Source organism: Leguminivora glycinivorella, chromosome 8 (genome assembly GCF_023078275.1).
Source record: "Leguminivora glycinivorella isolate SPB_JAAS2020 chromosome 8, LegGlyc_1.1, whole genome shotgun sequence".
Lineage (NCBI taxonomy): Eukaryota > Metazoa > Arthropoda > Insecta > Lepidoptera > Tortricidae > Leguminivora > Leguminivora glycinivorella.
The window spans coordinates 7,487,008-7,497,455 of record NC_062978.1 but is presented as its reverse complement, the minus strand read 5'-3'; the positions used below and the strand labels follow the sequence as shown (position 1 = coordinate 7,497,455).

General features: G+C 35.1%; 1 protein-coding gene across 1 annotated transcript; it reads right to left on the bottom strand.

Moving 5' to 3' along the window:
• Positions 1-9,179: 9,179 nt before the first annotated feature.
• On the bottom strand, positions 9,180-9,977 carry LOC125229229 (achaete-scute complex protein T3-like). The gene has a single exon (XM_048134024.1). The coding sequence runs from the start codon at positions 9,963-9,965 to the stop codon at positions 9,288-9,290; it is 678 nt and encodes a 225-aa protein (XP_047989981.1). The 5' UTR covers positions 9,966-9,977; the 3' UTR covers positions 9,180-9,287.
• Between the last annotated feature and the right edge of the window lie 471 nt (positions 9,978-10,448).

Below are 10,448 nucleotides of genomic sequence, written 5' to 3'. Positions count from 1 at the left end.
CTTACTTAGAGGGTTTACAAGGTTTCTTCAATACTCGGTTTCAATCTCGTTATTGACTGGATAATTAATAGTGCGATCCAAGGATCAGATACCGGTATTTACTCCGTACAAATCAACCGGTATCCGTTCATTAATTTATTATTTATGGTACTTATTGTTATTTTGTTACCTAAATACATGATAAAATATTTGACTATTACAAGACCTTTTATATAGGTACCAATTCCGATCACTGACGTAATCCACTTTCTAAAAATAAGATTAAAAAGACTGACAGTAAAAGATATAACTCTTTGAAGCAATAAATTGATAATTAATTATAGCGGATCATACTTAAGAAAACAATGAAAAGCACAATTGGCTCAATAATATAGTGAAAGCAAAAGATAATTTAAAATTTAACAAATGAATAACTGTATTGAAATCAACTCTCTAGTCGATTAAAGACATCAACACTCGCATTATAACAGATTAAATGAATGTTGTGCGAAACCTACAAACAATAGCAACCATAGAAGAACAGATATAATATTAGAAACCGATATTATCAGTGCAAAAACTATAACGGCAAATCAAATCAATAAATAGTACGTTCAGCAATTATAAATAAAATGATCATAATTACTGTAAATTTTGTAATCCCTCTGAAGACTATGGTTGCTGCTTCGGCGTATGGAGGATTCTAATTGGTTTAGTTTGTATCTAAACTATCTGTATTTAGCATTTAAAAAAATCAGAAAAAAAATATACATTTGAAAAACGAACGTTTGTCAAATCACTAATATAGGTAATCAAGTTCTACTAGTCAATTTGTAAAATTTGCCAACCTTAAACACATTTTACTTATAATACTCGCCAACCTAACGATGTACTTTCCGCTAAAACCACGCACTCACAAAGCTCACGTGCTCAATAATAAGATTAACAACACAAAGCCATTTCGATGCGGTGTAATGGTTTCCGGAATTTACCAAAATCATTCTTTCCCAATAAATGAATGCAGTTTTTACACAAACTTACAAACGTTAGTATGTAATAAAATGCTACTTTGTTATTTAACTTTCGATTTAAGCTAGACAAACGAAGGTGACACACGTATCCGATCGAAAATTGAAATGGCAAGAAACAGAAATGTAGCGTAGTACATTTACTAATAACGCGATAATTATTTTTTTTTAGTTATAGTAGACGGTTGGGTTCGATATTACAAAAAAATATGTAACTTGCTACCTTCCCCTTCTAGCCTATGTATTAACATTAACCGGCAATGCAAAACTTAATTTATGTTGCAGAATGTTAATTGCCTCTTAAAAATTATGGAATAAACAGATACTTACTGGTAATTACCCCTTAAAATACGTTAATTCGCTAGTTGTGCGTTCACGCCAAGGCTTGCTTACCAACAAAAGTCCTTATATCCGCACTATCTATCGGAAATTCTCCAGCGAAAATTTGCGACGTACTTACCATTAGTTACTTTTTAGGGTTCCGTAGCCAAAATGGCAAAAACGGAACCCTTATAGTTTCGTCATGTCCGTCTGTCCGTCTGTCCGTCTGTCCGTCTGTCCGTCTGTCACAGCCGATTTACTCGGAAACTATAAGTACTACAGTGATGAAATTTGATGGGAATATGTGTTGTATGAACCGCTACAAAATTATGACACTAAATAGTAAAAAAAAGAATTGGGGGTGGGGCCCCCCATACATGTAACTGAGGGATGAAAATTTTTTTTCGATGTACATACCCGTGTGGGGTATCAATGGAAAGGTCTTTTAAAATGATATAAAGTTTTCTAAAAAACATTTTTCTTAAAGTGAACGGTTTTTGAGATATCAGCTCTCAAAGTCGTAAAAAGTATGTCCCCCCTCTATTTTTATAACTACGGGGTATAAAATTCTAAAAAAAATAGAGGTGATGCATGCTAATTAACTCTTTCAACAATTTTTGGTTTGATCAAAGTATCTCTTATAGTTTTTGAGATAGGTTGATTTAACTGTAATTTTGGTTAAGTTATTGTGCTTACACTGAAAACGATGGCTGAACCTTATAAGATAGATCAAAAAATATACTACAGTATTGTACACCTTTAAAAATCCGCGATGATATAAAATCTTTATAATGTAGGTACTTTTTACGAGAAATATTAGCTTATTCAAGCAATACGCCATTAATCCTTATATAAATTGACATAATAAGTTTATTATATTTGCTGCTACGGAACCCTTTGTGCGCGAGCCCGACTCGCACTTGGCCGGTTTTTTTTATTATGAGTACTTTAACTAGTTGAATCCCACAAAAAGTTTTAATTACTATAATTAATGCTCTTTTTTACTAGCGTTTATTCTACTAGCATCGGCAATAATCGTAAAGCTCAATCGGCGCCCCGATAATATTGATTTGCACTTACAGACGCAGACGATGTCTAATAATTACAAAAAAAATTATTTTATCTCTTGAGTAATTAATGCTTATTTAATAATAAAATTATAATGTTCCACCGTTTACGAGGTATTAACAGGTTAAGTTCAATTATATTTTTATCGAAATATACTTATGTAAAAGTAATAAAATGTCAACTATGTACTAATCTGTATTGATAAACTTTGTAGCTTTGAAACAAAAAATGCCGCCAAGGACCTATAATATCGCATCATAATCATTGTAAACAGAATTATTTTAGTTTTAAGAAGTTTCGTGTCCGTAAAGTACAAAAGTCATTTGTTGGGCAATGCATTCATTTTTATAATAAGTTACCTGACACTGCTTTGAGATTACCCCTCCCAGCTCTTAAGAACTACTTAAAAAAATCATTGATGTTAAAGGCTTATTACAGAGTCGAGGACTATTTGACAGACAAACATGCATGGCCCGAACCAGAAACTACAAAAAACGAATAGCAATTAAAATAATTGTATTATGTATAGAGGACACAGTTCAGATAAGAAAGCACATCAAATATTTTATATTTTATGTTGTGTAGGTAAATTACATATTTAATGACATTGAGATTCATATTATCTTTTTCTTCTGTGACAATTTGATATGTTTTCTCTGAATAGTAGAGCGGCGAGAGGGTCTCGGAAAAAGTTGATGTGACTGGAGAGTATACTGCTGACAAGTGGTATCGTTGTGATCGGTAGACTTTACTGAGTACGAAATAATGACTTGTCGCATTCTCAGACTGTGGGGGGGTTAACTATGGAGTCACAAAGATCGCGGTCCCGGGTTTCATTTTTTTGCCAATTTGTCTAGAACCCCTTATCCAATTTTGAAAAATGAGGTGTCAATTGAAAGCGTATAACATGCTGATTAAGATTTCTTATATGTGAAAAGTATAGTTTTGTTAGTTATTTTTTAATTAACAATAATGCAAAAAATACTTTTTTTTTACTCTCATTTTTTATTTTTGTGACTCAAAAAGGCAATGAAAACGGCCACTTAGCTAAAAAATATGTTATATAAATCATTTAACTACATTAATTTGCTATCTGTTGCTTTTTAAATTTCTACGATCGGATAATAAATAAGCAAACTACAACCACATACCTGTAGGCGGGGAGTACCGCTTGACACGCGTTCCCATACATTCGGCGTCTATCAAATTACACCTCGCGCAAAATTCGTTTCAAGCAGATATACCTCTAATCTTATTCATCGTAACCTATCAATATTGGTATCATTTGAAAGGACAATTAAAGTACTTTAAGAAACAATGTCAATCATTTTCTTAAAATCAATAATCGCCAGTCTGCGGTGGTTACAAAGGAAAAAAGTGGGTATGCAATTTGACTGGTTTCCTAGGTTTGATACCCTAGACGAGTTTAAAAGGGAGGTAAAGGTGACATATGGGTTTTTCTCTGGCCTAAAAGCTACACAGAGGGTCAGGGAGAAAAAACTAGTGTTTAAGTTTAGTTTTAAGTTATTTTTTCCTTTATTTGTTGATTTTATTGTGTTTAATTTTTTTGTAATTTTATCAAGGATACACGTTGGTTTCTTTTGCTAAAAGTTCCCTTTTTTATGAGAAATGTTATGAATTTTATGGCATTTTCCGATAGAGACTAAAATTAACTTTCAAATAAGGCCAAATAGATGAAATTTATAACATTTCTCATAAAAAAGGGAATTTTCAGCAAAAGAAACCAACGTGTATCCTTGATAAAATTACAAAAAAATTAAACACAATAAAATCAACAAATAAAGGAAAAAATAACTTAAACCCTAGTTTTTTTCTCCCCTGACCCTCTGTGTAGCTTTTAGGCCAGAGAAAAACCCATATGTCACCTTTACCTCCCCTTTTAAACTCGTCTAGGGTATCAAACCTAGGAAACCAGTCAAATTGCATACCCACTTTTTTCCTTTGTAACAACCGCAGACTGGCGATTATTGATTTTAAGATAATGATTGACATTGTTTCTTAAAGTACTTTAATTGTCCTTTCAAATGATACCAATATTGATAGGTTACGATGAATAAGATTAGAGGTATATCTGCTTGAAACGAATTTTGCGCGAGGTGTAATTTGATAGACGCCGAATGTATGGGAACGCGTGTCAAGCGGTACTCCCCGCCTACAGGTATGTGGTTGTAGTTTGCTTATTTATTATCCGATCGTAGAAATTTAAAAAGCAACAGATAGCATATTAATGTAGTTAAATGATTTATATAACATATTTTTTAGCTAAGTGGCCGTTTTCATTGCCTTTTTGAGTCACAAAAATCAAAAAAGAGAGTAAAAAAAAGTATTTTTTGCATTATTGTTAATTAAAAAATAACTAACAAAACTATACTTTTCACATATAAGAAATCTTAATCAGCATGTTATACGCTTTCAATCGACACCTCATTTTTCAAAATTGGATAAGCGGTTCTAGACAAATTGGCAAAAAATTGAAACCCGGGACCGCGATCTTTGTGACGTCATAGTTAACCCCCCCACAGTCTGAGAATGCGACAAGTCATTATTTCGTACTCAGTAAAGTCTACCGATCACAACGATACCACTTGTCGGCAGTATACTCTCCAGTCACATCAACTTCAAAACTAGACGACTTTTTTCAATTCCGCCGCCTTACTAGAAGAAGAACGATGTATTATTAAGCAATAATATAATTTATTGAAATTAATTTCCATAGAGTACCTAGTCTGTTCATATTCTTTGATGAATACTTTTGCATGTTAAATTGTATCTTGTTATTTAATGCACGTTAATTATAAGATGTAATGTTTTGAAAAGAAGTTGCCCGCCGAGTTTCTTGCCGGTCCCATAGTGGATACCCCCCTCCCAACTGAGGGGGGACTGAAATCTTCTCGAGGCTGAGGCGTAGGGTTAGAGCCGGCGTAGCTTTATTTGACGTTCATATGCGCATTGTAATATGCCTACTTGAAAAATAAATATTTCATTTTCATTTTTTCATTTTTTTTTCCCGGTCGTCATTAAAGGCCGAATGGAATTTATATTTTTCGAAACTACAAGTTACAATTTACAAGTGGTTGTCAATGTCTAATATGACAAGTTGGTAAGAGACTTCCGCTTGTAACTTGTAGCTTTCAGTTTTGAAAAATGGGCCCCTGGGGCCCGTTTCTCGAAAGGTACAAGCCTTGTATTAGAAGTGTGTTTCCATGGCAACCCATACGATTTGACAGTTCGCGCACTTGTAATACAAGGCTTGTACCTTTCGAGAAACGGGCCCCAGGTGTTATGTACACTTGTACTATCAGCTGCAAAAGTGAATGGAGAAATGATGAATGAATTCATTGATAAATTCGGCATGTACTTTTGCAGCTGATAGTACAGTCAGCATCAGATATAGTTTCATCAAAAATGACGATGGCAGTTGAATAATTCGAAAGAACGCCGAAATAGAACATCTAATAGTTGAACCGAATAATATTAGGTGCGACCATGGCACATCGTCTCCGCTGGCTTTGCCATCTCGTAAGGATGGATGACGATCGGGCAACCAGGGGCCTATTGCATAACAATTTACAACTTGTATTACAAGTGGAACTCTCTTTCTTATAATATGAATTGGAGGGGGACTACCGCTTGTAATATGAGTTGTAAATTGTTATGCAATAGGCCCCAGGAGGCTCTATTAGGCTTGGGTCCTCCTTCCAAATAGACGCCATCATTTTGGACATCCTAAATTTCGTTGGACGATTAGTGAAGACCGATCCCCCAAAACTCGTCATCGGCAAAAGCTGGCATGATATGAAATCGCTATGGAAAGAGAGAGGTAGCGTGCTTTTGTGTTGGAGGCCAAAACTACCTCTAATTTTGGGTCATCGTGCAAACAAGTAATTATGTTGCATCCAAAGTGGCTTATTGCAAAGCAACACAACTTTATAGTCTACATACTTCACAAGTATTACGAGTATTTCTTACTTCACAAGTATTATGTACATTCATGAGTTCATGACACATTCAGTGTTCTGTACTAATAATCATGGAATTCAACCGTGGATAAATATACTGAAGAACATAGTGACTACGGAAGTAAAAAAAAGACTCTCCGTCTAGTTGTCCTCAATACGCCGGCAGCCGGCCTACCATGCTTCCAATTTTATCACTTATCCACGTGGATAAGACATCTGTCACTCTCACACTGACATACTTGCTAAAGCGTGACAGACGTCACATCCACGTGGATAAGATTTTGTATTTATAGGCACTATTATAGGCAGCGATTTTCTCGGGTTTAATGAAACTTCTATTAATTACAGTCAAAGGGCCTTAGTTCAAGTTTGTTGTGTGTGGAGGCAATTTTGAAACTCTTAGTTGTAAAACATTTTGGGAAAAAGAGGCTAGTTTATCGTAGCGAGTTCTTTCGCTACTAATATACTAAATAGCTACATAATTTTGCTTCTTTGATTTTAATGTGAATGTCCATTTCTGATTCTGAGCGAAAAATAAACTGACAGACGTATCAAAACAACTGGGTCGGTATCAAAACGACTGGATTCTCAAAACGACCAGAACCACATAAAGACATGATCGCAAAACGACCACATCTGCAAAAAGCCTTTATCTCGTAATGACTTCCTAGTAAAACGACCACAAAGCATAAAATCTGAATAATCAGAACGGCTTACTATCAAAATTACTTGTTCGCGAAAAGACCACCTCGTAGATGGTATAGATCTTAAAATGCCCTAATAGCAAAATAACTAGAACTTAAAACAACTTCCCAGTGAAACGACTATAATTTATGGTATCAAAACGACTAGTTATCAGAATAGCAAAAATATCCATCCATATGTACTACTTATTAAATAAATACTTATCTTGCTTCGTGAGCAGGGTCACAGGGTGAGCTAGGTCTAGGCTGTGGGAACTATTATATAACTAAGTAAACTTTGAATGAAAATACTGACAATTTTTTTTTTCTTTTAATTGCTGGTTTTTCTAAACTTGTACAATAAAACACATATTTACTTCATATAGAAAAAAAAACTTTATTATAACTTAAATTGCATATAACAGGAAAAAATAAAATTGTACTACTTCCTGAACGTAGTACTGAACATAGTACTGAACGCATATTTAAATTTAACTTGATCTCCAAAATGTTTCGGAGAATATGGAAGCAAGTTGTCCACAAGATGAGCGTGGGTTTCCATTGGAACCTTAGAATGACGTGTCTGTGCCATGATAGGTAGGTACTTGGATTATGTTTTAGGTATCTACTATAAGTAGGTAGAGTTTTTGCAGGAGGAGAAAAGAGACATTTTTTAAGTTTCATAAATGATGGTTAACAACAGTCACTTTCATAGAACTAGAGTAGAAATAAAATCTTGGGATAAGGTGCCAATGCGGATTCCAGGCTCTTTTATAATGTTGAAACACGAGACGTACCTATTCATTACGATATCATACATTTCATGTTATTATACTAACAAGACTAATTGCTACCACGCCATTCTGAGACTAAGTTCATTTGCGATCTAGTTATTTTGCTATTAGGGCATTCTAAGATCTATACCTTCTACGAGATGGTATTTTTGCTAACAAGTAATTTTGATAGTAAGCCGTTCTGATATTCAGACTTTATACTTTGTGGTCGTTTTACTAGAAAGTCATTACGAGATAAAGGCTTTTTGCAGATGTGGTCGTTTTGCGATCAAGTCTTAATGTGGTTCTAGTCGTTTTGAGAATCCAGTCGTTTTGATACCGACCCAAACAACTTAGTAAACTCTCCCCGATGATTATGCCTGTTTCAATCATAAAAAATATGATTAAATTAAACAAAATTGTACATGATCAGTTATTAATCTCCTAAACAAATGAGCAATGTGTCGCGGACACTAAACGGTGTATACAGCATCTTTCTTCGCCCTCTTTATCAGTCCCTTATTCGCACATGTAAATGCATTTAGCTCCCACCTCCTTATCGCGGCGAACACCATTAATCTTGTATAACAATGCGCCGGCGCGTTGTCCACGCACCGACGGCTTAATCAACCCGATATATGAACCGTATTGCTCTTTTTTCAATTGCAGAGATACAAGTAACTACAGTTTTGTTTTGCTCTCAGGCTCTGCTCTTCACACGGTTAGAAAAACTTGGCCAACAGGCATTACTTGTAAATTCAAATATATTTAATTTATTTCATTCTTAATTAGATTTATTATAAGTTTAATGTAATAGCATTTTAACATTTTCGATAGTAAGTAAATCAAATATTTACTGTCTGATGTCAATAACAAAGGGAATTTTTTATCCATTTTTACCTAAACTGGGGCAGTGACGACAAGTTAGTAGGTATTCAGTTTTATTTGAATAATTTATATTTTAACCAATAAACCCTCTGAATTTATTTTATACTATATACCTACTTATACTTAAATTGTAATATAGGTTCGAGACTTGTTTCTAAAACTGGCAAATAAGTATAGGTATAAATAGGTATTTTATCTTAAACTTACTAACAGCCTGTACTGAGGCAATTAAATAATAATTATGCAGAACTTAAAACTATTGGTCTCGTACGGACTGATAGATAATATGTCTGAAATATGTAGGTGAAAGAAAAGTCAGAAGTAATTTAATGCATTTTTTATTTTACTATTAATAATAAATACAAACGAAAAAGCCAATAAATAATTGCGACTTTTCATGGATTTTATAATGGCTATCAACTTCATAGTTTTATTAATACCTCCTAATGGCAACTTCAATTACTGGTACGATCATTCACAGCCTTTTTATTTACATCAATAAATAATTATACATTATTCCTTAAATATATGACTAGATCTGAGTGTATATTATATAAACAGAGAACTTTACTTTTGTTGCCACCAGGTAATTGCGTCAAGAAGATCGTCCTCTTCCATTGGACTGAAGTGTTGCGTATCGTGGTGATAGCGAGTGGTGTACTCGGAACACGGAGCGTTGCCAGACGAATACGACGATGACACACCTGAAGAGCAATCCGACCCGGCTGGTGATGGCACTGACTCCGAATAAGGTGAACTGCGACCCGCGAAAATACCTTCATCGACATCGTAAGGTAACTCCATAGAAGTTGCTGGCGTGTCTCTTTTGATGCCCAAAGCGGCGTCGCTTTCATCCAAGATCTGTTGCAAGTGCTTAATGTATTCGACCACCATTCTGAGTGTGTCTACTTTGCTGAGTTTCTTTCCGGAGCCACGTCGAGCGCCGCCCGACAGTGCAGCTACAACGGCTGCCGGCAGTCTCTTCCGCAGCGCATTAAATCCGTCGTTCACTTGTTTCACTCGGTTCCTTTCCCTGGCGTTTCTTCGGGCTATTGAAGCAGCTTGAGCGCCCGAGTATGGGCTGGTTTTATAGTTATATTTTTTTTGTTCAAAGTCTTGCATATCCACATTTGAATACTTCATCTCTGGAGCTGGTGCGATGCGTATCATTCTCGGTGTTTCGGTCTTGATGTATGAAGAGCAGAGGCCGTAATCCGCAACTTTGTGTTCAAATTCGTGAACCATTTTAAAAAGACGCTAAGCCGTAGCGTACAGCGTGAACACTCGTAACAGGTAAGTTTGGACGTTGTCGGAGCTTCGATAGTTCGGCGAGCGAGCTAGTGAATGACTGCTTCGGGCCCTTACGCCGCATTTTATAAGCGCACCTTGGTCAAAAAAATGGTTTGGGACCCCTCACTCCCCTACAAAGATTTATTATAGTTTTTTCTACTCATACCTGGAGTGCCCTTTCAAAAATAAGATTCAAAGTATGGACGTTGTACGCGTGCCATTGAATATTAATTTATATGTTATTTTATGTTATAATTAAAACTTATTTTTGTACTTAAGCAACATCCAGTATGCAATATTTCGTGCACATTCCAATAATGTATTGTGAATATTGTGATCAGCATCGCAGGATAAAAGTATTTGTCACCTATGTATTTCCGCACGTTTATGAAATAGTTAACAAAATATATATACCTATTAGAATAGGAATCTATTGGA